Source organism: Callorhinchus milii, unplaced genomic scaffold (genome assembly GCF_018977255.1).
Source record: "Callorhinchus milii isolate IMCB2004 unplaced genomic scaffold, IMCB_Cmil_1.0 Scaffold3, whole genome shotgun sequence".
In the NCBI taxonomy this organism is placed as follows: domain Eukaryota; kingdom Metazoa; phylum Chordata; class Chondrichthyes; order Chimaeriformes; family Callorhinchidae; genus Callorhinchus; species Callorhinchus milii.
The window spans coordinates 56,409,780-56,435,147 of record NW_024704744.1 but is presented as its reverse complement, the minus strand read 5'-3'; the positions used below and the strand labels follow the sequence as shown (position 1 = coordinate 56,435,147).

General features: G+C 41.2%; 1 protein-coding gene across 1 annotated transcript in view; it reads left to right on the top strand.

The window, feature by feature from the left end:
* Nucleotides 1-25,368, top strand: part of ryr2a (ryanodine receptor 2a (cardiac)) — a 373,023-nt gene that overhangs the window by 216,126 nt on the left and 131,529 nt on the right. Inside the window, 5 exon segments of the mRNA XM_042333111.1 lie at nt 3,458-3,617; nt 7,162-7,309; nt 13,744-13,952; nt 15,814-15,988; nt 23,523-23,731. Of these exon segments, the coding sequence (XP_042189045.1) occupies nt 3,458-3,617; nt 7,162-7,309; nt 13,744-13,952; nt 15,814-15,988; nt 23,523-23,731 (901 nt within the window).

The following is a 25,368-nucleotide window of genomic DNA, read 5'->3' as shown; positions in this document are numbered from 1 at the left end:
TAAGAAACCCTCCCTGGACCCTTCTCTACTCCCTAATTACCCCCCCATCTCCAACCTCCCCTTCCTCTCCAAGGTCCTGGAATGAGTTGTTGCTTCTCAGCTTCACTCCTTCCTCTCCCACCACTCCCTTCTCGAACCCCTCCAATCGGGCTTCCATGCCGCCCACAGTACAGAAACTGCCCTGGTCTGTCTACCTGCGACCAGGGCTCCCTCGGCCTCCTCGTCCTCCTTGACCTTTTTGCTGCTTCCGACACCGTCGACCACTCTATCCTCATCCACAGCCTCTCCTCTCACCTCAACATCCATGGCGCTGTACTTGAATGGTTCAGATTGTACCTCTCACACTGCCTGCACTTCATCTCCTCAATTGGCTTCTCCTTTAGCCCCCACACCGTTTTGTGTGGCGTTCCTCATGGCTCTGTCCTTGGTCCCCTCCTCATCAACATCTATTTGCTCGCGCTTGGTGACATTATCCGCAGACATGGGGTCAACATCCAGATGTGGATGACACCCAACTCTACCTTTCTGCCTCCACCCTCGACTCCAGGACCACTGCTGTCTTGACTGAATGTCTGTCAGACATCAAGTCCTGGAGGAGAGCTAACTTTCTTCAGTTGAACATCAGCAAGACTGAGGCCCTCCTAATTGGCTCCCCTCTGCGCCTCCTCACCATCCATGGTTGCACATTCCACCTTGCTAAGCCAGTCTGGAACCTTGGGGTCTTGTTTGACCCTCAACTATCCTTTTTACCCCACATCTGTGCCATGACCCACTCTGCTTTCTCCCACCTCCACAACATCGCCCGGCTCTGACACTGTCTCACACGACAGGCCGCCGAAACCCTCATACATGCCTTCATTACATCGAGGCTTGACTATGCAGACTAATTGCTTGTCGGCCTCCCCAACTCCTCCCTCCACAGGCTGCAGATCATCCAGAACTCTGCAGCCCGTGTCTCTCCTGCACTAGGCTCCGCAACCCAATCACCCCCATCCTCGCCCAACTCCACTGGCTTCCCATCACACAGAGGATACAGTTTAAGATCCTGGTCCTCAACTTCAAAGCCCTCCGCTGTCTTGCTCCCCCCTACCTCTCCGACCTCCTAATCCACTGCCACTCTGTTCGCTCCTTCTGCTCAGAAGGCTCCGGCCTGCTTCACGTTCCCCGCCTTGCTCACCCCACTATCGGTAGGCGGGCCTTCTGCCACTCTGCACCCACCCTCTGGAACTCCATCCCACAGTCCCTCCGCCTCGCCTCCTCTCTTGCCAGCTTCAAGACCCATCTCAAGTCCCTTATCTTCGAGCATGCTTTCGATCTCCCTGCTTCCCCCCCCCCCTTGCCCTCCATACACCCCCACCCCGACCCTCAGTTCGGGTCCGTAACTCTGTCGGTCCAGCGTCTTGGGATGTCCTTCTGACGTGAAAGGCACTATACAAAGGTAATTTTGTTGTTGGGTGCGAGTGTATGGGTGATGGTTTGTGTGAGGGAGAGAGGAAGAGAGTGAGTGTGAAAGAATATGATTTGGATGAAACAGTACACCTGAATCCCAGTGAGAATGAACTGTTATTATACAATAATTAGTTATCTCATTGCTCATTTTTGGGCGTTCATTATTAACTAGCCTGTAACATTTTCAGTCAAGATATTGATGATACAGCAAATTCTGTTTTAATGCTTCCCAGTTTTAGCGCGGGTCTGCTTATACTGTAGCGAGGGAGTACTATATACTGGTTTTATACAGGAAGAATGATACATTTCCGGCACTGATTGTCTGGTTTCTTGCTTGCTGTACAACCCAGAAGTTGTGCAAACATTTTTTTTAACAGTGACCTGACAATCCTAGAAAAGCTGACCTATGCTTCCTGACAACCTGGCGTCTGAGTTTATGGATACAAACCATCTTGTTATTATGGGTTACCCTGTATGTAACGAAATTAATAGATTACAGATATTTAAGGCGTGCAGAAAATATATCCTGCATCCTTATCCTGTAGTGGGGTAAATGTCACTGTGTCTCTGAACACAGAGAAATCAAGATTTAATTTAAGAAAATTTAAGAAATCAAACGGACAAAGAGTTTATAGCTCAAGTGAAGAAGCTAACACCAGCATAGATAGGCTAGAATAGGTTGAATGCCCTCCTTCTGTGCTGTAATTTCAATGACAATACAGATTAAGCCACTCAGGTTCTGATCCCAGTCACGTTGTGAGGGGGTGTTTTACACTGTTAATGAGGAAGCTATAAACAGTGTGAGTTATGTCGGGATTGCTGAATTAAGAAATTTGAGTGGAGATTCTTTCCGGTAACTGGAAGTATGTCACACTAACTCCCTCTGGTTTGAAAATAGATTGAATTGGAGCACTCTCGTGCTTCAGATTCATAGACGACTAGCTTTCCTGTTTAATCAATCCCTTTAAGATGTACCGCAGATGTACCACAACATTGACGGATTATTTTAATCAGCATCTGTGGTATATAGGTCAGTGTTTATAAAGGGGATGTTTTATATAGTTTATGAGTGAGTGTAAAGAATGTAGCATTGGCACCTCATGGTTGTTCTAAAACTACTTTATTTCAGTCTAGGCATTGTATTGTGCTGTAGAAAACGAAAGGCGTCTCCATTTTTATTGTTAGCTGTGTATCTGATACACAAAGAACCCCATCGCCATGCTAAGAGTCTCCAAACTAAACTACTGAGAGTTTTGCATGTGCTTGCAAAATTTCGATTTGGTTGGCATGTATGGAGTGTGCACTCTCTCCCTGGAGTGATGCATCCTGCTCCCCTAATCCTAGAGAATGCAAGTTAGAAAGAGCCGAGTCTTTGGGTCATCAGAGTTTGCAGTGAGGATTTTTGAAGTTCTGCTTGTCAGGGTAGGAATATCCTACTCATTGGAGCCTTGGTTTGCAGGGTTAACAGGAGCCGAGAGGGAAGAATTCATATACCTTGTGATTAGTCTGCTCCTTCAAGTGTTGGTAATGAACCAGGTTGGCTGGTCCCTTACAGAGATACCAAATATTTAGTTCTGTGGAGGAGCCAACACCAGCCTAGACGTGATGGGCTGAATGGTCTTCTTCTATGCTCCAATTTCTATTATTCTATAGCATTTCTATTCCACTGAGGAGTTACTCCCTGGGACGTTGTGTGGAGGTGTTTTATACCCCAATTATACCCACCGTTTATGTCGTGACAGTGTGAGTTGTGTAAGAGCTCATGGTAGATCAGGAATGCTATAAGGGTGCCTATTGCGCTGTATTATCAGTTTAAATACTATTGCAAGTAGTTGCTGATAAAGATAGTGTACCAAGTGTAGTGGTGTCAGAATTTTTTTTATCCACTCTCCATCATTGAGTAGAGATTTATGTTGCTGATGTTTCGGACATTGCAGTGTAATTGGTATTTCTGTGCCCTAATAAAACTGAAAATGACTAATGAGGAACACTATGTTATTTGTCACAGCTACCAGCTACCAAGTGGATATAAGCCAGCTCCCATGGACCTGAGCCACATCAAATTAACCTCGACTCAGGAAGCCATGGTAGATAAACTTGCAGAGAATGCTCATAATGTCTGGGCCAGAGACCGCATCAAACAAGGCTGGACGTATGGCATTCAGCAGGTAATGTGTGATTCACATTGGTACAATAGATCTTATATGCTGCATTATTGCCTGCCTGGGCTGCGAACTGCTTCGATAGAATAGAGGCAGTGAAAGATTTGATAGCATATGCAGTTGTCCAGCTATAAGCATCTACATATCACTACCAGATTTTGTGAGCGACAGACACCCACACCAGCACCAGACTGTCAGAGACAGACACATATACACCACCAAACTAGACTGTCAGTGACTCCAACATACACAAGACTTGTTTCTGCTACGAAATCTGTAATTAATTCCAAATTGTCCAAGACCTCCAATGCTCATGGCATGAGTTTTGGTAATAATGTAACTGCCTGCTTTGTGTGGACTGCCTTGTTACAGGGAAGATATCAGTGGTGTCGATGCACTTTTCTCTGGACTAAAGGTAGAACTATGTAGCTGTGGGAATTAATACATTGTGAAGTGCTCTGAATAATGGTAACAATTATTTAACAGATTTGTTTTACACATTAATATGGGCTGTCACATTAAAATAGGATTTTTCAGGTAGCAGACCGTGTTCTGAAAGGAACTCTGCATAGGAAATAAAAATGCAGCAGGGCTGTGAGACAAACCATTTATCATGTACAAAAAAATCATTGCAGCAGCGAGCGCTTCCTTAAAGAGCAATGTTTAAAGAGCTTGTTATCTTGAAATAGACTAATATATCCCACAACATCCTCAGACTAATTTAGATTTAAATGCGCAATAACCGATTTATTAAACAACTTGCTATAAAACAGCTCCTTCTGCTCAACCATCAACTGACAATGGGAGCACAGGAACATGTGCCAGGAGCTGTTGTACTTGCACACACACATAATGGCAGCCATGCTGCCAATAAACTGAGCAGGGAAATAAAGTTGTCTCTGTGACTGATGAAACAATGCATTACCATACCAAAAAAAATGGATCTACCACTTGAGGAATAATAGAAACATTAGCAATCGAGATGTATGGGTTTGACATTTGGGTGTAGTGGAATATGGAAGTGGTTCTCCAACCGCTGTCTTTAGATTAGATTCCTCTTCGGCACTACCCTTTGTTATACTCTGTGCTTTTTGAAGTTCTTTTTAACACTTGCAGCCTTGGGTAAGGATTGCTCTTAAAGAACATAATGTGCCAAATGGCCTTCTTCTGTGCTGTAAATGTCTATGGTTTTAAGGCATCTGCAGATTTCTATAAAGGAAGAACTACAGAATATATAAATATAAGATCATCAGTAGCAGCTCTAAAAATAGCTTAGAAGTAACTTCTTTACGTAGTGAGAATGTGGAACTCACTGCCAGGTGTTTAAGAGGAAACTATTAGGAGGGTTAAACTATAACAGATTCCCTCTTGAAGGTCAATATGGATTTTGCATCAACCACTACGTCTGTGAGACAATCCATATCCTAACTGCTCTGTGAATGAAAAACAATCTACTAATCTCCCCCTTGATGTCTTTCCTAAAGTAGGGTGACCAATTTGGACAATTCTAATGGCTGTCTAATTAATGATTTATATAGGTTTAGCATTAACTTTTTGTTTTTAAATTCCATACCCCTATTTATAAAACTAAGATTCCCTTAGCTTTTTTGACAGCTTTGTCCACCTGCTTTCCCACCATTAAGGATTTATGTAACGCCCAAGTCCCTTTGATCTTCCCCTCCTTTTAATATTTTACCACCCAACATATACTTGTTCTCCTTATACTTCTTCCCAAACACTATAACCTCATATTTATCAGCATTAAGTTTTATTTGCTATATGTATGGAAATCTCCATTTGTCTGGAATGAACTGCACACGCTCTTCTTGGAAGGGCTTAACCAATCCTGGAGAGTTTTGGAGCAGGTAGGTGTGAGCCAAGGCATGGTGACTGCAAAGTGTAACCAGCTAAAACTGCAAGACTTGCTATTCTGATACTAACAAGCTTCCTGCTGTTTGTTGAGCTACGACCCCCTGCCCATTAGGATTTAGGCTTGAGGGTAAATGGGAAGGTGAATGGGAAGAATCCTGACAATAATGTTGCTTGTGATCTTGTGATTAGACTGTGGGATGGTAAGTGATCTATATGTTCTTCATCTAAACTAATCTTGCGATCTTGCAATTAGACTGCAGGATCACAAGTGGTTTAATTATGCTAATTGAACGTTAATTGGTTTATGCTAATTAAGAACAATTAGACGCAGGACTTTTCCAGTCTTTCCTGTGAATACAGATTATCAAATTTTGACATTGAAGATGGATAAAATATTTATGAATCAGGCTAATGAGATGTAAAATATCTGTATTAATTTTGAAAAACAGTTTCACCTCTAGGATTTGAATTGATTTGTAGTCCAATTTAAGAGGAACAAAGTCTCTGTTGGCTGGGAAGGTCCTGTGTAAAGCGAGTTTGGGTTATCTGGTCCAATTCCAGGTTACGTGGGGATCAGATTCCTGAAGTGCACGCAATTCGGAACAAGCCTAAACTTACTTATTTATGATTCTTGCCTTAGCCACCTGCCACACCAGGGGGAATTTTAATTTCTCACATGAGCCTCTATGACCTCGCTTTAGTTAAATTGCCATTTGCCTTAAGTTTTTTCACCTCGACCCACATTGATTGGGCCCGAGGTTGATGATCGGTAAACCCATTCATTAAAGTCCCTTCCAGATGGTGAGGAAGCAAGGCTTTCACCCCTCAGCAGTCTGAACTGGATTTAAACCCAGCAAGGGACTTAGTACTAGCCACTACATCGTTCAGACCCTCAGCCTCGTCTGTAAATTTTCCTTTCCTATTGCTTGATAGTGAGGTTGAAAGAGCATTCAAAGAAGTAAACCTTTGTGTAAATGATGTGAGTGGTGGAAAAAATATCTTACACTCGGGCAGGGAAGCCCAAACTTTTGTGGCCAGCCGTTAGAACCCGAGATAATCTTGGATCAGTTTTGTCGCTTATCGGCTGGACGTAATTGGGCTTTCCTGGTTGATACACACTTTACAACCTGAGGCGCTTGCGTCTTTCATGATGCAGTTTTGCCAGCTTCAACCCAAACATGTAACGTGCGTGGTGCCCCAATGTTGAATTTTATAATCAATTTCACAAAATCAAGCCAAAAACAGAATCATGCCATTAGTGCAAGCATTGCCCAGGTAACACAACTCTATAGCCTCACTGACAAACTTGTTCCTTTTTTTTTGTGTAAGTAGAGAAACTATTCAAAGTTTGATCCAGAGCGAGAGCCAGTTAATCTGATTGCATTGTTTGTGGACAATATTTATGCAGCACATCCAAGTGAAGCTTGAAAGCTTGTTTACAGTGCGGTCATTCCCAAGGGCATATCTGACACGGCAAAGCAGCACCGGAGGCTGAATAGATGCAACACAACACGATCTCTGATGTTTTTGTTTGCTTTGTTCAGCAACATTACCATCCGTTAGTTGGACATGCAGGAGCTAACTTCACATCTGTAAATTGACGTTGGTTTAGTTCCCTTTGATCTATAGTCATAACCCAGTTTGGGTTTTTAAAAATGTTACCTTTTTTTATATATAGGATGTCAAAAACAGAAGAAACCCTCGCCTTGTTCCATACACACTTCTGGACGAACGGACAAAAAAGTCCAACAAAGACAGCTTACGCGAAGCAGTCCGTACCCTTCTAGGTTATGGGTATAACTTGGAGGCTCCCGACCAGGACCACGGTATGTCTCATCTTTCTTCTTGCAGCACAGTTAAGGCTGGGTAACATCAAACAGGTTTGCCAAGAATTATTAGGCTTGGATCAGGATTTTGCAAAGTGTTTACTGATGTCGGTGGTGTTTCTTGTGTAAGCGAGCCACTTAGGAAGTGACATCAGTGTGACGTGACCGCCAGGAAGGTGGTCATTTCTTAAGCAGTCAGTGTATAGCTGCAAAAGTGCAACACCATATATCGTCCTGTATTCACGTAGCTTCAGAGTTCACAATCGCTGATGGATTTACATCTGATCTCTAAGTAAAAATGAATTTAGTTTAAAAAATAAGGATTTCAAAACCAGGTCAGCCTCTCACTACAGAACTTCTCAGAGTTAAACTTGGAGTCAAACTTGCATAAACTGTAGGCAGGAGATTTATACAGTAGCTGCGGGAAAGCACAATTACAATACCAATACCCATATTCTTTGCAAGTACACCAGGGAATTACAATACTGTGTAGTTAATCACAACAGTGATCTGATTTATAGTTAGGTTGGTCTGTTACTGGTATTGGCCTTGAAAGGAGACCTTTCAGAGGGAATGTTATGTAAGTTGCTAAATTGGATAGGATAGTAAACCCAGAACAATTCTTTTAGATAACCCAAAGTGTCAGGACAATATTCAGGCAGGTTCAGATTGTAAAAGGCAATTTCAGGACAGACACTAAGAAGTATTTCTTTACACAGAGGGTAATCAACAGCTGTAACAGGTTATCAGGATGGGAGTTTAGGACTGGATTAATTTTGCAACAGCTTGATGCTTTGATGGGAGGACGGTAAGGTGGGCTTTCTGGAAGAATGAGGTCAAAAGACCTTTATCATCCAAACTTCTCTTTGGAACAGAGGTCTGCAGAAACTATCAAGGCTGCAGAATGAGCTGAATAAGGGCTCCCCTTCCCTGCTCTATAATTCAAAACACCTTAAAGATATCTTTAGAAAAACACATTTGGCAGTGTCCAAACTAAGAATTAATTTATATATTTAGGAAGTAAATTTACGACACTGCTTTTTATCAAGTTTATTCAATTTTAGTATCACTTAATGAGTATTCAGTTAACGGTATACCTGGGAAGTATTATCCTGTGTTTAAAGAAACACTTAACAGGAGCTGCCCTAAAAAATGAAAAGATATGTATTGTACTAGAGTGCTATGATACATGTTGAGGTACTTTATTACAGTAATAATAATCCATACTTTTAATGTATCAAGCCATCAAGACATCTCAAAGCGCTTCACAAGATTCATTGTAAAATTTGTCCTTGCAATGTTTTGTGTATGTAGCCAGTCCTCAGTATTCACACGAGTCATGAAATTCCCAGTGATTAGCCTGACACAGATGTACAAATATATACTTTTAATAATGGCTTTTACACTTTGAGCGATCCTTTTACCAGACTGAGATGAAGATTATAGTTGATTGATTGGCTTGGTTGAACTGCAGCAGCATCTATGAATTTACAGAACAAACAATATGTTGCATACTTGATGCTTGTGACAAGACTATGCGCATCAGCTTTTGATGCTCTGTGTGCACTCCAGCCATTACGCTGTAGTGGCAATCACCCCCTGCTGGCTACTGCTGGTGGTGTAAGGGCTACTCATTTTCAAAGCACCATTTCACTGGTTTCACATCTACCAACTCAGTGCTGAACTGATGCTGATACAAACGTACAATGAATATCCAGTAACTAACAGGGTACTGAATGGAAGCTGCTGCATACTTAGCTGCCACTCAATTGTTGTGGCCCCACATGGAGATTTTGAATTCAGAGTCTAGGATATCAATCCAATGTAATGCCGGGGATGTGCTACATTGTTGAGGTGCTAGTGATATCTTTCGCATAAGTAGTTAAACTAAGGTTTCATCTGCTTGTTCAGGGGGACATTTAAGATCCCATGGCACTGTTTGAAAAGAGAAGTTTCTCCTGGTGTCCAAGCTAACAATCCCCAAAATAAAATTGGTCATTCACTTTATAGCACTAAATAGGAACTCATTTTTTAGTCGATAGGTGAATCGTTTTCCGGGGGTAATAATCGCAATTGGCTGCCATGTTTTGCCCACAAAATACACAGTCAATGCACTTTACAGTTTATTCTGTGAAGCGCTTTGAGACAGCTCAACGATGTGACAAGGCACTATATCAAATCAAGGATGATTAGTATTATGGTTGTTTGTGGGAAATTGTTGTGCACATTCTGCTACAAATATTACAGCCACCACACTTTACAGTAAAATCCTGTGAAGCTTTGAGATGTCTCAGCGAGGTGATAAGACTCTGCAAAATGCAAAGATTATTATTAATTGTTGCGTTGTACGCAGTTCCAGAACTATGAATAATGCTCACCATTACTAGCACAGTAAATGCCACTCACTGGTTGGCTCATCATGTAATAATAAAATAATCCTTATGATTGATCTTTCACATCAGAAGGACGCCTCAAAATATTTCACAGGATTTACTGCAAAGCGCAGTGACTGTATTTACCTGCAGCCAATTTGCACAGAACAATTCCCCACAAACAGCCGTGAAGTGATTAATCGATTTTATTTGGGAGATTGTTGACCAGAACACTAGGAGAAACCCCCTTCACTTTTCGAATATTGCAATGGGATTTTTAATGTCCACCTGAACAGGCACACCTCGGTTTAGCAAAGGACGGCACCTCCAACAATGCAGCAGCCCCTCCCCCAGCCCTGCATTGGAGGGTCAACCTAGACTGTGGGTTCAAAATCCCCAAATCGGGCTTGAACCCACAACCTTCTGTCTCTGAGGCGAGAGTGCTACCACTGAGCATGGTAACAGGGTTTATGTTCACCCCAATCCTTTTCGTTGTTTGTTAATTACATAACTGAGGACATTTGCAATTCCACCTGTAAACATGGTTAGCACAACCCATAAATTAGTCCTTAATTGTTAATTGTGGTGGATGGGGTGTTGCTTAAACACCTTTATTCTTTGATATGGGAGTCTTACAAACCAGACTGACACAAAGTATAATTATGTTGCATGAAGGTCAAACTGTGCCCCACTTACACCTGTAAAACAACAACAACTTGCATTTATATAGCGCCCTTCATGCCGGATGGCGTCTCAGAGCGCTTAATAGTGGTGGATGAGGTGTTGCTTAAACACCTTTGTTCTTCGATATGGGATCAATATGGTTGGCTCACTGGCTGGCTCACCATGTTATAATAAAATCGATAAAACTGCACAATCCCTGCCCAGTGTGGTGTCAGACTGAATAGCCACTCGGCGCTATCTGTTCCAGGAAACTGAAATAATTTGAAAGGAATAAGAGCCATAAAAACGCTGGCCATCCTCAGCAGGTTTCCAGTGTTAGTCGTACTGTCAAACTATGTCTTTGTGATTCTTTCTGCTGTTTTCATTGCTTCATTGAACAAAAGAAATCTAATCTGAATTCAGTCTAGGACAGTTCGAAGTGAGTTCTGAAAACGTTTCTTCACAGGGAGGCGTGTCAGAATGTGAATGCACTGCCCCCGAGGCTGTGGAGGCAGACTAAAACAGATTGTTTAACAGAAAATCGTATAGATGCTCGGGAAGTACGGGATGTTTGCAAAAAGCAGAGAGGAATGTGATTTAAAGATCTGCTGTGATCTAATAATCTGGCGGAACAGCTTGATGGGCCGATTGGCCTCCTGTAGCTATGGCCCTAATCGTCTCCAGTGTACCACTAATGTGATTTCTGATCATTGAGTGGGACAATGTAACGATTACTTGGTGCCGTTGGGAATGAAGTTGGAATTGTAGGGAGGTTCTTACAGAGAGTTTGTCTTGTGATTGATTAGTTTCTTTTCAAGGGAAACTATAATTTTCCACCTATCAAAAACATTGGTCTGCAATATGCAGTTTAAACAAAATTGTTTGCAATTGTAGCAATTCTAAATGTATCTGAATGTTGAAAGTAACCTCTTCCCCTCCCCCAATACCAATGCCTTTGAAGCGTTCTGAGACACTACCCCTTGTGAAGAATGCCAGATAAATACAAGTTGTTGTTATCTCTAAAGCAGCGACATAATTTTGACTTCTGAAAGAAGACATTTAACTGCTGGCAGTATATTGTTTGTTTAAATGTCACTGTCCTGCTGACTGGCAGTCGATTCTCTGTAGCTGGACATCAAACATCCAGAGGGGCTGGGCACTTTCCTGATTGATACATTACAAATTGCTGCATAATAACCCCCCACACCCGTTGAAAAAATACTGTCAATAATTTGTGAATTGGAATCTTCCCGAGTTAGAAGGTAAGATAGTGTTGGGGTGTCTCCTTCAGATTCACTGGAACAGAGACTGTTAATAAAGGTAAGGGAGGGGTTTATTATGCAGAGGGTGCTGTAGCATTGACTGTTCAAAAAAAATTATATCCTATGAAGGCCTCTCTCATGCGACACTGCACCAAATGAACTCGACACTTTTGATGTAATTCCCAAGCTCCTGATGTTGAACTCCGTGTTTGTCGTGAAGTGATTCAAAGATTGACGAAAGCTGCACTCAGGCAACAGTCCAGTCTCGGGATCAGCCGATGCAGAATGTGTACTGTTAGTTTTCCATGTCCTCTGAATTGCTGCACTTGTAGCTCAATGATCACGATCCAGTATCCTCCAGACACGTTTCTCTGAACTGAAACTAATGTGCATCTCCAGAAGCAGAAGCTGTATTAATGGGCTCTGCAGTGCTTGAATGAATTTATCAGGGGATCGACAGTTTGTTAATGGCTGTCGGAAATGGAACATCACTCAAGGTCACTGGTGCTGTGTGAAGCAATGGTCGTTCAGTTAAGGTCAAAAGGCTGAAGTTTTCATTGCAACTTGATATAAACTGACAGAAAGCTTTGCACAGCTGAAATCTGGCTTCCTAAGCTATGCAACATTGAGAATCTGCTGACTCAGAAAGGCCTCCAGCTCTCCACAACAGATTATCACTTTCAAGTGGCAAAAGTGCTTTACATTCACAATGGGTAAGAGCCAATTCATACAGTCAGTGTTAGAATTACCCAAGACTCGAGACAATCACCATATGTAAGCAGCACAGCCATTCAGTTGCATTGCTGCATATCGTGTGTACATATGGAAGAGAGTTTCAAAGGGATTTCTATCAGGGCTGTCAAATTTAAAGCTTTGAGACTCCTCTGTCTCCCAGTGGAACAACTTCAACATCTTTACTCACACATACAAACCCACATGCCCTTGCTGAGCTTTCAGCCCCCAACCTCTGGAACTCAGTCCCTAAATATTTCTGCTCTGTCTTTAAATCCCCTCTTCAACAATGCCTAAGGTCCCTGCTTGGTTTTCAATACAATCTCTGTAAAAGGCTTTGAGATGCTGCCATAAATGAGAGATGCTATGTAAGCACATGCTAAGTTGCATAGCGCTGCTGTAGTCTTGGATGTTGTGTACACAGCTTCACACAGACTGTACAGGAATTCCTGCACATACCATACATTTCATCTGTTTGTAATTAAAACAGATGACTTCCAGTTCTAGTTTTCTGAGGGTTCATCAATGTAGATCTAATTTTGAACTGTCAGCTTTTCTCTCTTAAATCTCTCTCTATTTCTGCATGCACACACACACACACACACACACGCAGAGTATGCACACAAGTTCTTTCTGGATTAGATCTTGTTGCATTGCTCCTGAATCAAATGTTTGGAAGTGATCATTATTATTCATAAAAATTGAACTGGATTTTGATTTGACTATTGTGGAATTTGCAGATTTTATGTAGGCATTTATCTACAAATAGTCACTGATATAGTATCAGTCTAGTTCAGTGTCAGCACTCTCACCTCTGAACAGAAGGTTGTGGATTCAAGTCTGACACAGAGTCTTTGAACTCTAATAGTATAGACTTACGCTCCAATGCAGTGCTGGGGTTGTGCTGCATTGTTTGAGGTGCTGTTCTTTGGATATAACATTTGCTTGTTCAGGTGAGTGTTTAAAGATCCCTCATTCGCTGCACATTGCAGTAAAATTCTCTGAAGTGCTTTGAGGCATCCTCCCATTTTGAAAAGTGCCATTTCAAGTGCAATGATTATAATTAATTTATAGTACCTTTCGTGTCAGTTAGACATCTTAAAGTGCTTCACAGGATTTACTATCTAATGACTATACTTTTATAAATCTTGTGATGTGCTTGAGACCTTTCGGTGACCTGAAAAGATGCTGTTTCAAATGCATGTTTTTTTTATTTTATACTTTATTACCTGCACTCGGCATGGCTGTTAACAAATCTACCGTAAATTGTATTCAATGGTTACATCCTTCTTATTGAGAAAGGATAAAATTAATTGAAGGAAATTAAGTTGTGTTTGTCTGTGTGAGGTGTCTGGGTGCTTTGTGTGTGTTTCTTGGTATGCATGACATTTTCAAAATGTTCCAGCCACCAGATCCGACCTGTTTAACAACGCAACAGAGCGGTTCCGCATTTTCCGTGCTGAGAAGACCTACGCAGTCAAGACGGGGAAGTGGTACTTTGAGTTTGAAGTCGTGACCTCTGGAGACATGCGTGTGGGTTGGATCAGACCCAGCTGCCGCCCAGACCAGGAGCTTGGGACGGACGACCAGTCCTTTGTTTTTGATGGATTCAAAGTACGTATTCATCAAAACGGGTACAACGCACCCATGAACAAGGCTTAACCATGAACCTGCCCAAGACAATGGGAGCAGCAATAGATTCTGGTAGATAACAGCAGACGAACTGATGTATCATCCAAATTGTTTTAATCCTGGAATATTATTGAATATATTTTATTTTTTGCAAATATAGCTGTACGAAAAAGGGATTGGGTTAATCTAATTTTTCACCATTTATCCTTTTCTATTTGAATTGTATTTCCTGTCCCTCTCTTTAGAGTACTGGTGGCTAACACATGGCCCACAGACTACTTGCGGCTCGCAGGACTGTCAAGCAGTGGCCCACCGAACATTTGCACAAGTGCAAGAGAGCCCACTCCAAATCATTGCCTTGCTTCCAGTAGTTTCCGAGCAGCAATCTCATGGTGTGGCCATAAATCAAGAAATATTCCATCGAGAAAGTTTATCTGGTTCGCCGACCAAAAAGGTTGGCCAGCACTGCTCTGGAGCATTCTGTTCTAACCCACCATTTCTGGGATAATAATACTTTCAAATAAATAAATAAATAATAATTTGGTCACTCAATCCATGACTGCTTGTGGGATACAGCTGTATGCAATTGGCTGCTGCATTTCACCCACAAAATATACAGTCAATTCACTTTACAATATATTATGTGAAACGCTTTGAGACGTCTCGAGACGTGCAAAGACGCAAAATCGAATGCAAGAATTATTATTATTATTGATTGACAAACAGAAGTCATACAGTTTCCTCCCAGGTCTCAATCAATGGCTCTTCTTGAGCCAGATGATCAGAGATGCAAAAGAATGATCCAGAGCTGATTCCTGCTCCAATCAGTTCTTTCTCCCTTTCTGTGGAGGAAGTTCACGTTCTTCACTCTGCACTTTGTTTGACAGAATGTCTAAGATTGGGAATTCTCTGTATTGGCAACATACAATGGCAAACCTATATACCCAAAACTCAGTGGCAGGGAATATTTTCACACCTATTTGCTGTAATATTAGAGCACCTGTTGCCACGCATTGCTTTTGCAGACCTTAAGGTGAAGTATATGAATTCTGCTTGATTTGAATTGACAGTAAATATTTGTAATAATGTATTGCAGAGAGTGCCAATACACCTCACCATATATATTGTTTTTTTACTACAAAGCAAAATTCACATTGGGGTCAAGAAATGCAATATTCACAGACTGATTTGAATCTCTAATTATAACCTCCAGCTTACGAATGTCAGATTGTGAGATTCACAACACAATCTTGAATCCCAGTGTAGCAAGTCTGAAAAAACAGACCAGTAGGAAAAAAAAACACACCTATCAGCACTTTGCTCTCTGTTTTTTCTTGGACTTTGCCAATTTGGGCTTATGGCAATTGGGCAACTTTTTGTTGATCAGCCAGGTATCTGATACCTGCAGAAAGCCATCACCATGCTTGGATATATCCGAATCAGATACTAATTTCCACAAATTTACAGTGCTATATAAATATAAATTTGTTTTTATTTCTGGAGTTTAATCATCTAAATCTGTATACCTTGCCATTGACAGCACTGTCTGGTAAGCTTCCTATTGCTTGTCCACCTAAGACAGCGTTACCTGTAGTGCTTTCGCTCACAGAGATAACAGTAACTGAGTGGGAAGAATCCCCAGTAAATGTCAGGTGACATTCACAAACCATAGGTTTGGTTGCGAATATTGATGCCATCATATGTGTAGAATTTTTCATGCACTTTTCCCAGACTGGTCCTGTCCTGGCACAGATTGTTTGGGATTTTCACACTGTTTTAATGCTAAATCTGAAAGTGAGTCACTGTTCCTTGCCCCCACTGTCATCTGTGATGTATGCTGCAGGCTCAACGGTGGCACCAGGGTAATGAGCACTTTGGCCGATGCTGGCAGGCAGGGGATGTAGTCGGCTGCCTTGTGGACGTGAACGAGACTACCATGACGTTCACTCTCAATGGAGAGGTCCTGCTGGATGATTCGGGTTCAGAGCTTGCATTTAAGGACTTTGAAGTTACAGATGGTAAGTTGCTGCCAATCATTTTAAGAAAAAAATTAAGTTTAGCTTAGTTTTTAGCTCACAAGTCAAACCAGTGAAGGGAGTTTCTTCCAGTATCCTGGCCAACAATCCCTCAAGTAAAATCGATTACTCACTCCATAACTGTTTGTGGGATATTTCTGCATGTAATTTGGCTGCAGTGTTCACCATTAGGAACACAGTCACTACACTTTACAGGAAATCCTGTGAAACGCTTTGAGACATTCTCCTGATTTGAAAGATGCTATATCAAATGTTGTAATTACTGCACAAGAGGATTAATTTTAACATTTGGCTTGGAAGAGATATTGAGTCTCATCATACCTTACCTTAAAACATTTGTCGGACAATGTGACTGCTGATAGCACTGCTGTAAAGTTATAAACTCGCTGCTGCTTCTGGAGGTACTGGGTTTTATCAGAGGCAAGCAGTGCCGTGTTTTCTGACTGCCAATTTTAGAGCGGTCAGCCGGGTGATTGAGGATGTGTCGTGTGCAGGATTATTAGGCTAAGGCTGCCAGCAAACATGGCTAATATTGAATCCTGGGAAATTAAAATAAGAATTAGAGCAGAACTGTAACAGGCCATTTATTGAATTGCGCATCAATATCTGCTTTTTACAGAATTTTTAAACTTTGATACTTCAAGTTGTTTGCATACGTATTGAGATGTTGTCTATTTGCTTGCTAGACACTAATTATTTGACACCAGATGTTCACTGGAGGATTTGCTGATGGACCTAATTAAAGTGTGCACTAACAACATCTGACTGTGCTTTTGGAAAGAATTTGGGATCAATGAAATTGATATCAGTGTCCCCTGTAGGCATGCAAAATGGATATATTGGAAACACAATTGAAACTTCTGCTGTGCTTACTGACCCTTCAGCAAAAAACAATGACTTATCAACCTCGTACCTTGTTGTTACTAATACTGCGACTGATGGTTCTTTTACACTGGGTCTCTAATTGCACTGTGATTAATACACTAGTGGTGGCTCTGACACGTGACTGTGCTGCTACTACAGTCCTCTCCTTTACAGTTAAAATTCATGTTGTTTACACGTTATTGTTTGATGTATGAAATTAATGAGCCACATACCTGGTGACATGTGCTTTGCAGTATCGATTTTCCCAATCAAATAACAGTGGCAGTGACTGACTGGAATCAACATCAGAATGTAAAGCGTCTTCACTCCCTGACCATTTCTCCCTGTTCTGTTAATGTTTAGTTTGTTTGGTCACTGGGAGTATTGCCCTTTGGCGAGTAAAGAGGCATTCTCGGCCTGAATGTGTTGAGCGACAAGCTCTTCAAAATAATCCACTACATTTCCATCACAGGTTAGCCCATGGTGGCAAGGATGCTTCAGTGCCATTTCGAGGGGCGTAAAAAGAAAGCAAAGACAAAGGCTGAATACAAACGTGGAGCTCTGCCTGGTTTAGATAACCTGTGGCAGACACCTAGCTGACCCCTGCTCCCCCCTCACCCCGAAAAAAATCTAAAATTATAAAAATTTTGTAAATTCTTGAATTCTCAAATGTTTAAGAATTGTGGAAAACCAGCTTCCAAAATGAGACTTAATTTAAGAATTTTCCCAAATTTTGCAGGAACATAAATTTTAAAACAATAATCTTAAAATAGATACCATGATCAATTTCAGTCCAGAAATACTTTCGATGATGCTTTAGCCTGTGCAATACTGCCAGTTACAGTTATGTTTGGCAATGTTGCAAAAATTCCCTGATTTGTGTTCTGACGCTTTTCCAACTGAGAGAACAAATGGAGAAATGGATGATGATGTTAAATTACTGCAGTGAGTCATGACTTGGCAGCGGTGCCAATTCCCTAGGACATGAATCATAAAAGAATTAACTAATGGAGGTGCATTGAAGTTGAGATCCATTGGCAATCTGTTCCAAAGGTTGACTGTTCAGTTGACAGTAATATCTGATTGTTGATTTAAGCTGCTATAGAGCAGCATGAGGTACTCATCGCTGCTGAAATGGTGGGACAATCTGGAGAGCAGGAGGGAATGAACGTGTTGAGAATTGTTACAGCTTACAAGTGAGATGTAAATGACTTACTGTCTGGCTTTTGAGGACCAAACCCCTCCAAGTGCACAGCCCTCCTTCGATCCCAGAAATCTGGCAATCTCAATAACGTGTCAGTCACTGCTCTGAAAACGCATTAAGAAACAGATTCCCTTTTAAATATCCTACCCAATAAAATCACATATTGCTAAGCATTTCTCTTGTGATTGAGCACAGTGCTGCCAAATGACAAGCTTGTTTGTGAGGGAAGACAATGTCACTTTTGGCATGGTCCGTAATGGGGGCATCAGGTTCTGTTCAGAGACCATTAAATGCTAAGCACTCCAGTGCAGCATGTAGCAGTGTTGCATTTTCTAATTACTTTATTTTCTAATTACATCTCCCCTTCCTTCTGACTGACAAATTACATTGTTTGAGGCCAGCCTCTGCTGCACTGACTCAGCTACTGATGTCATGGCTCTGGGAATGTATCTTAGAACAGAGAATGCTTTGCCACAAGAAGCTATTGAGGTTGAGACCATAACATAATTTAAGAGGAAATTGGATAACATTTTGAGGTAGGGGACAGAGCAGAGAAATTAGATTACAGTAGTCACCTACAGTGGAGGAGTTAACTGCATTATAGGTTTGATGGACTGAATGGCTTCCTCCTACTCTATAATTTCTATAGCTCAAAGATCATTTTATGCAAGCAGATTTAATAATAGCTTTCAAAAGGGAATTCGTTATTTACTTGAAAAGAAAAACACTTGCAAGGGTATGGGGGAAGAGTAAGGGAGTAGGATGAAACGGATAGCTCTTTCAAAGAGCCGGCACAGACATGATGGGCCGAATGGCCTCCTTCTGTGCTATAGGATTCTACGATTCTATGGTTACAACTAGCTCTTCAGCAGCAGTTCATGTCACATTGGATTCTGATTTCACCCACGCTATAGTGAGAGGAACTGAGTCCCAATGGGCAGAAAAAGGAAAGTAATGGAGGAGAGGATATTGCCCAAGATTTACCATCCCCATGGTATTTGTGGTGTTTTTTTGTGCGAATGGTGGGTGGCATGGGAATACCAGAGGAAAAAAGAAGAGACCCTTTTGAAAGAAATTGCACAAAATCTTTAAAGCACCTAAACTATTGCTGTACATTTGATATATTTTCTATCACTGCATTGGAATTGTATTTCTGTCAGATAGATATGGTGTTAGATTGTGCGTTCAGAACATAGAGGCCATTTCTACAGTGGCCGTTTTAAGACATCAAAAAAGAACATTGCTGATTTGCAAATATTTCTTTTCTCCAATAATTCTCGAACAGTTGCATTACAGTTGTATAAATTTCATTACAATGAATAATACAACTGTTTTACCAACACCATCTCCTTTCACCTCTGGCCACCACCAGCCACCTCTTTCAAGCACACTGTTTCCTGTTTTACCAAGGTGATAGATATTTCCGTCTCCAAGCTTCTCTCACGTTTTCTGAACTCCAGATATGTTGTCCTTTCCCTCCTCCCGGCAATCTAATTGTTGAAAACTCAGCTCACCACCTTCTCCAATGTTTTCTTTCCCAACACCACAAAAAACTGCATTACAAATTTAACATTTATATCATTTCTTTCACACTGACAATGAACTTAATGCTGACTTGGTACCCGAGCTGGGGGTGAAAGCTGAGGAGCATGAATAAGGGAAAAATGATCGAAAACGTGGTAGAGAAGTAGATGTTGAGGCTGCGGATCTCCTTACCTCCAACAGCCATCCTCACTCCTCTAACTCTCCAGGTGTCTAAAACCCAAGTGTGGAGTTATTATGCATCCTGCTTACCCAATTGTGGAGAATATTAAGCACAGGTTGGCAAGTGCCAGGGTTTGAGGAACCCAGAGTGTGCGTTGGGGTACTGCTGGAGTCTAATCAGCTAAAAATGCATAGATTGCCATTGAAAGCATTGTCTGGCAAGCTTTCCCACTGCTTCTCCCCAGGGTAGGGCTACCTTACCTCATTATGGCTTTGGCTTGCAGGGTTAACAGGAGCTTAATGGGAGTATTCCCTGCCCCCAGTGACTGGTCTGCCCTTCCAAGTCCTCTTGTTGAGCCAGCCTGGCTGGGCTATCATCAGCAGTGCCCTGGATTACTGCAGACCCGCCAAGCTCATGAACTGAACTACTGAGACCACCACAGAGTGCTGGCTCAATTCTCACATTCCATTGCCAAACATGTCACCAGTTCAGGTCATTGTCATACCAATAAGTTTCACCCCTAATACCTAAGTGTATGGAAATGTCTGACCCATTTTCATGTGACCTCCTGCATAGTGAGTTTAGCCTCCTGTCCAGGAACATAATCAGCTTGTTCATTTTAAATAGCTTATTGCATGAGAGACTTTGCTGACCTGATAATACGATGATGTGTGTATATATAGATTACACCTACACGCTATTAATCTTGAATCCTATTGGCTGGTATAAAATACTGCTTTTATGAAAATATCACTGCACTGCACTGATTGTGTGTCTAATTATATATTATCCAATGCATTGAAGTTGTAAAAGCACTTCTCAGGAAAGTGACAACTGATACCTTGCCACTGGAAAAGGTGCCTTAAGAAATCACCTCTGTTTACTGCAGAGAATTTCTTGCACTTCGCATTGATTCATGAAGCATCAGCTCCGACTGGTGGCCACATTGGAGCCAAGGTCTCGTGTGTCAGTGTAACATACATGTAGAAAATGCTATTAAAATCGTAAGACTCTTTTTCTGCTGGTCAGGTCCCATTAATACTCCCGCTTTCCTGAGGAAAATTCTTTCAGTCCCAATCTACACTCTCATGTTTGATATTGTGCGTATATCTCAATAATATACAACACTTGTTTACTGTCAACTGCTCTCGAAATTGACATGAATTCCGCAATCCTGTGGGACACTGAAGATTTTCAGTAATGACAGAAAAATTGACCTTGATGAGTATAGAGTTTGTAACTCTGGGTAATTCAAATGAAAATATAACTATATCCCAGCAGCCAACTCAATCCAAGCATGAATAGACTGCATTATGACTGAATCATCAATGTATAATTTGTGAAGACTAATTTAAGAAAATATTGTAAGTTTCGACACTTGAAGCTGCAAAGCCTTGAGGTGCACAAGAATATTGGTTGAAGTGGGCAGGTCACACAGAGAGAAAGTGCAGGATATGCTATCCTCCTATAGGCTTGCAGCTCTATGTGGTAGTTTAATTCTGTCATACAGATGTAAGGTGCTTTAATTCATTAACCTTCAGAGAGCTGACAGTCCCATGGGAGAAGAAGAAGCTCACTTTGCCATCTGTCAAAGTTTTCAGCAACTATACTGTGATCTTGTAACAGTGCACTATTATTGCTACTCCAAACATTTGGAGTGTGTTTGATGCAAGATTTGTTAACCCCACACTATAAAAATAACCTTTTAAAGAAAAAAATTATTCTGAACTTTGGAATACTATGGATGAGCAAACTATTTATTAACTAATGGAAAGTGGTTAATAAATAATGGAAACTTTTTAATGTTGTATGAATAGTTTGATTGAACTTGTATCTAAGTACTTAATTTTAGTCGTATATGCTCAATATAACAGTAATAAAGCTATTCCTGCCATTAGGGTATCTTTATTACTGTAATATTATTATAATCCTTGCATTTGATAAAGCATCTTAATACCTCTTTGCCACATTGAACAATAAAATTTCTTTCATTTTAGTGATTAGCAGAGCACTTGGCACATATCTGCCCCTGGAGTTGCACAATACCACAGTAGTTTTAAGACATTGTTTAATGTAGAAAAGAAAGGCTGTGAGGAACACGCGAGACTTGGAGACCTGGGTGCACACAGATTTGTTCCTGGGGGTCTGCGAGGAGCAATCATCTACAGTCTTTGATGGTGTATATCAGGGCTTGGTGGTTTCAACCTAAGTATAGGAGTTTAAGTGTTTACATTTGCAAAGGAATAAGCATCACCTTTTAGTTTTGATGGATATGCAAATTTCAGATCAGCTGAAACATGAGTCACCTGCCTTCCAATAGCTTATCTTTCTGACCTGCCCAATACACTATTGAGGTCAGTTTCCTTACTGATATTACATCCACATATTGTGTTATTTTAAAGTACTTGAGAGTGCAGAGAAATGCAAGGATTATTATTTCAGAGCGCCTAAAATTTTACGAATTCTTAAATACAGATATTTTTAAAAAATACAACACTTTTTGTACGTTCTTTTAAGAACTACAGAAAAACAATTTCAACTTTAAAACTGAATTCAACAATTTGTCAAATACTGCACTCTCCAAAACAATACATTAACAGAATAGACCCAGGTGGTATGTCTCCCCATTGATTTTCAAATTAAAAATATTTCCTGTTCAATCTGTAACGCTATTCAATTCACTCTTTTCCAACCTAAAACGGTTAATGCTTTCTTTCATTAGGTGCTCAGCAAATCCTTATATTTGCATGTTCCGTAGTTTGAGTTACACTGCTTTGCAGGCAAATTTCGATCCAGTCCATTTTCTTTGGTTTGTAAAATCACGGCAAATTGTATGGTTATTGTCATTGCAGTGCAAATATATGTATCTATTCAATATTTTGTAATATCTCATATTGATGCTTTCACAGTGTTTGGGAGCTGTGGGGACATGAATGAGCAAGATGGTGCAATGACTTGCATATGCAAAATTATAGGGTAGATATTTCACTGGTCCTTGATCTACTCTTTTCTCAGCCTTTCAGAGCAACCAGAAATTATCAGTGTCTTAAATAAAACCTTAATTCGGATGCTGCTTTCTGCAAATTATTTTAATGGTAGATCCAGGTGGAATTTCTCCCCCTGTATGAGCTGTTTTGACGAGACGTCAAAATGTTCATCAGAACTCTGCCGTCCGCATCCTCACCCGCACAAAACTCCGCTCCCTGATCACCCCAGTCCTTGCCAGACTGCACTGGCTGCCTATCCCAGTGAGGATTGACTTCAAGATCCTCACCCTCGTATTCAAGTCCCTGCACTCCTCTGCACCCCCCTACCTCTCTGACCTCCTCTCTCCTCAAAACAGTAACCGTTGCCTTCGTTCCTCCGGGTCTGGCCTCCTCCTCATCCCCCGAGTCCTCCGCTCCACCCTCGGCGGCCGTGCCTTCAGCCACTATTCCCCGAGGCTCTGGAACTGTCTTCCTCACTCCCTTCGTCTCGCTCCATCTCTTCCCATTTTTACGTCTTTGTTGAAGACCTTTCTTTTCAACCGTGCCTTTGGTCACCTTCCCTCCCCTCCCCCTGGCTCGGTCCCGGGATCCGAAACTGTAAAGCGCTCTGCGACGCCGTCCGGCATAGAGGGCGCTATATAAATCCAGGTTGTTGTTGTTCATTTGCATTTGATGTGTGTCGGCAAAAATATGACATCTTGCATGATCTAGAATGTTATAGTATTGTAATGCCATTTTCTCTGTTTTTCTCCACAGGCTTTATTCCGGTCTGTACGTTCGGAGTGTCTCAAGTTGGCAGGATGAATTTCGGAAAGGAGGTTGGCACATTGAAATACTTCACCATTTGTGGATTACAAGAAGGCTATGAGCCTTTTGCTGTGAACATGAACAGGGACATTACAATGTGGTTCAGCAAGCGACTGCCTCAGTTTTTACCTGTGCCACCAAACCATGAGCACATTGAGGTAGGCAGGACAGTATCCCCGGTTCTGTTCACTTGAAATAAGCATGTCTTTTGATAACGGGAAATGGGAAATACCAGAATAGTTGACACCATTGATCCATGATTTTCTGGACATGGGAAACAATGAAAAGTTTCAAAACAAATTGCATCTTTCTCTTTGTTGGGTACCAAGTTATTTGAGTGTTTGGTGCCTACCAAAGTTTTTTGCACGTAAAGTAATGATGTCCATTGAAAAGATGACAAAAAGTCAAGCTGACGAAATGTGTGCCTGCTCTTTGGATTATCCAGTAGATTCCAGTCAGAGCAAATTGATTATTCCTGCACAACTGTATTATTCGTCACAAAGGTGTCCAATGAACAGCTAAGATTCTAACTGTACCTGTGGAATGAAGAGTGTCCAAATTGGACACGTTGGGTGAAAATGCATGAGTAACAACCTGGATTTGTAGACGATCAGAAATATCGGGTTTTGTCTGTAACCAAATGTACGTTGCACCTGTCCATTCTGCTGTTAGTGCACCTTCGAAGTGGATTTGTTTAAGAATGGCCTTCCCGTGAGTCAGTGTCAGACATATCCAGTCACTGTGATTATCAGTTTATTTCTTTACTATTATTGAAAAGAAAGATAAAGCAGATGATCAAAGAGAGACGGTAATCTATTGCAGAGTTCATCCTTGTGATTAGATTTACAGTGTGTTGTAGAATAGCTATGATTCAGGCAAGTTATCCTGCTGCTTTTTCAGCAAGGTCAATCCTACCTGTTAGGGCTTTGCCTTAACAGTAGTTAAGTAAGAAGAATCCCAATGACTAGTTTATCCTGCCAAGTTCTTACAATAAGCCACGGTGGCTGTGCTGTCATAAGCAGTGCCCTGGAGTCCTGCAGGCCTGCCTAGCTCAGAAACTGTATATCTGAGACCCCCACAGAGGGTGGACTTGATTCCGATATTCTGTAAATTGTTGGCCAATTGCTGTCTTTCATTTGGTGCACTTTTAGAGAACTTCATTTAGTAATATGCTTTAGTTTGCACTCTTGGGTTACAATACATTTTATAACAATAACAGTATCTATGATGTTGAACTATATCAAAGTGCTTCACAGGTAATTGCTGTAAAATGAAATGACTATGTATTTGAAGGCAAGCATGACAGCAGTGTTCCACAAGCAGCCATGAAATAAATGACTAATTTACTTTGGGATTATTGGGCAGGAAACATTCCCTTCTCACTTTGGGTAGTGTTATTTGATCTATCCAAGCAACCCGAAATTATCCTGGTTTAATATCTCATCTGAAGGGTAGACTCACTAATAATGTAACAGCACTGGAGTGTCACCCGAGAACATGAGTTCAAAGCTCTGACACAGCCCTTGAACCCACAACTGACTGACTCAGAGGCAAGTGCTACCAACTGAGACATCTTAAATGAAATGTGTGTCCATTGCTGATGAATGACACAGTTAAGAAAAAGCTTATGTTTTATTGCCACAAGCTATTGTTGTTGGCGAATGCTGCCTTCTTAAAACCAGACATTTTGGCTTCACTGCACAATCATTCTGACAAGTTTTAAATTATATTTTGTGTGTAGATACAGTTTTCTGTATGCCTTTTGATTACAGTACTAAAATTAGAGATTTGCTAA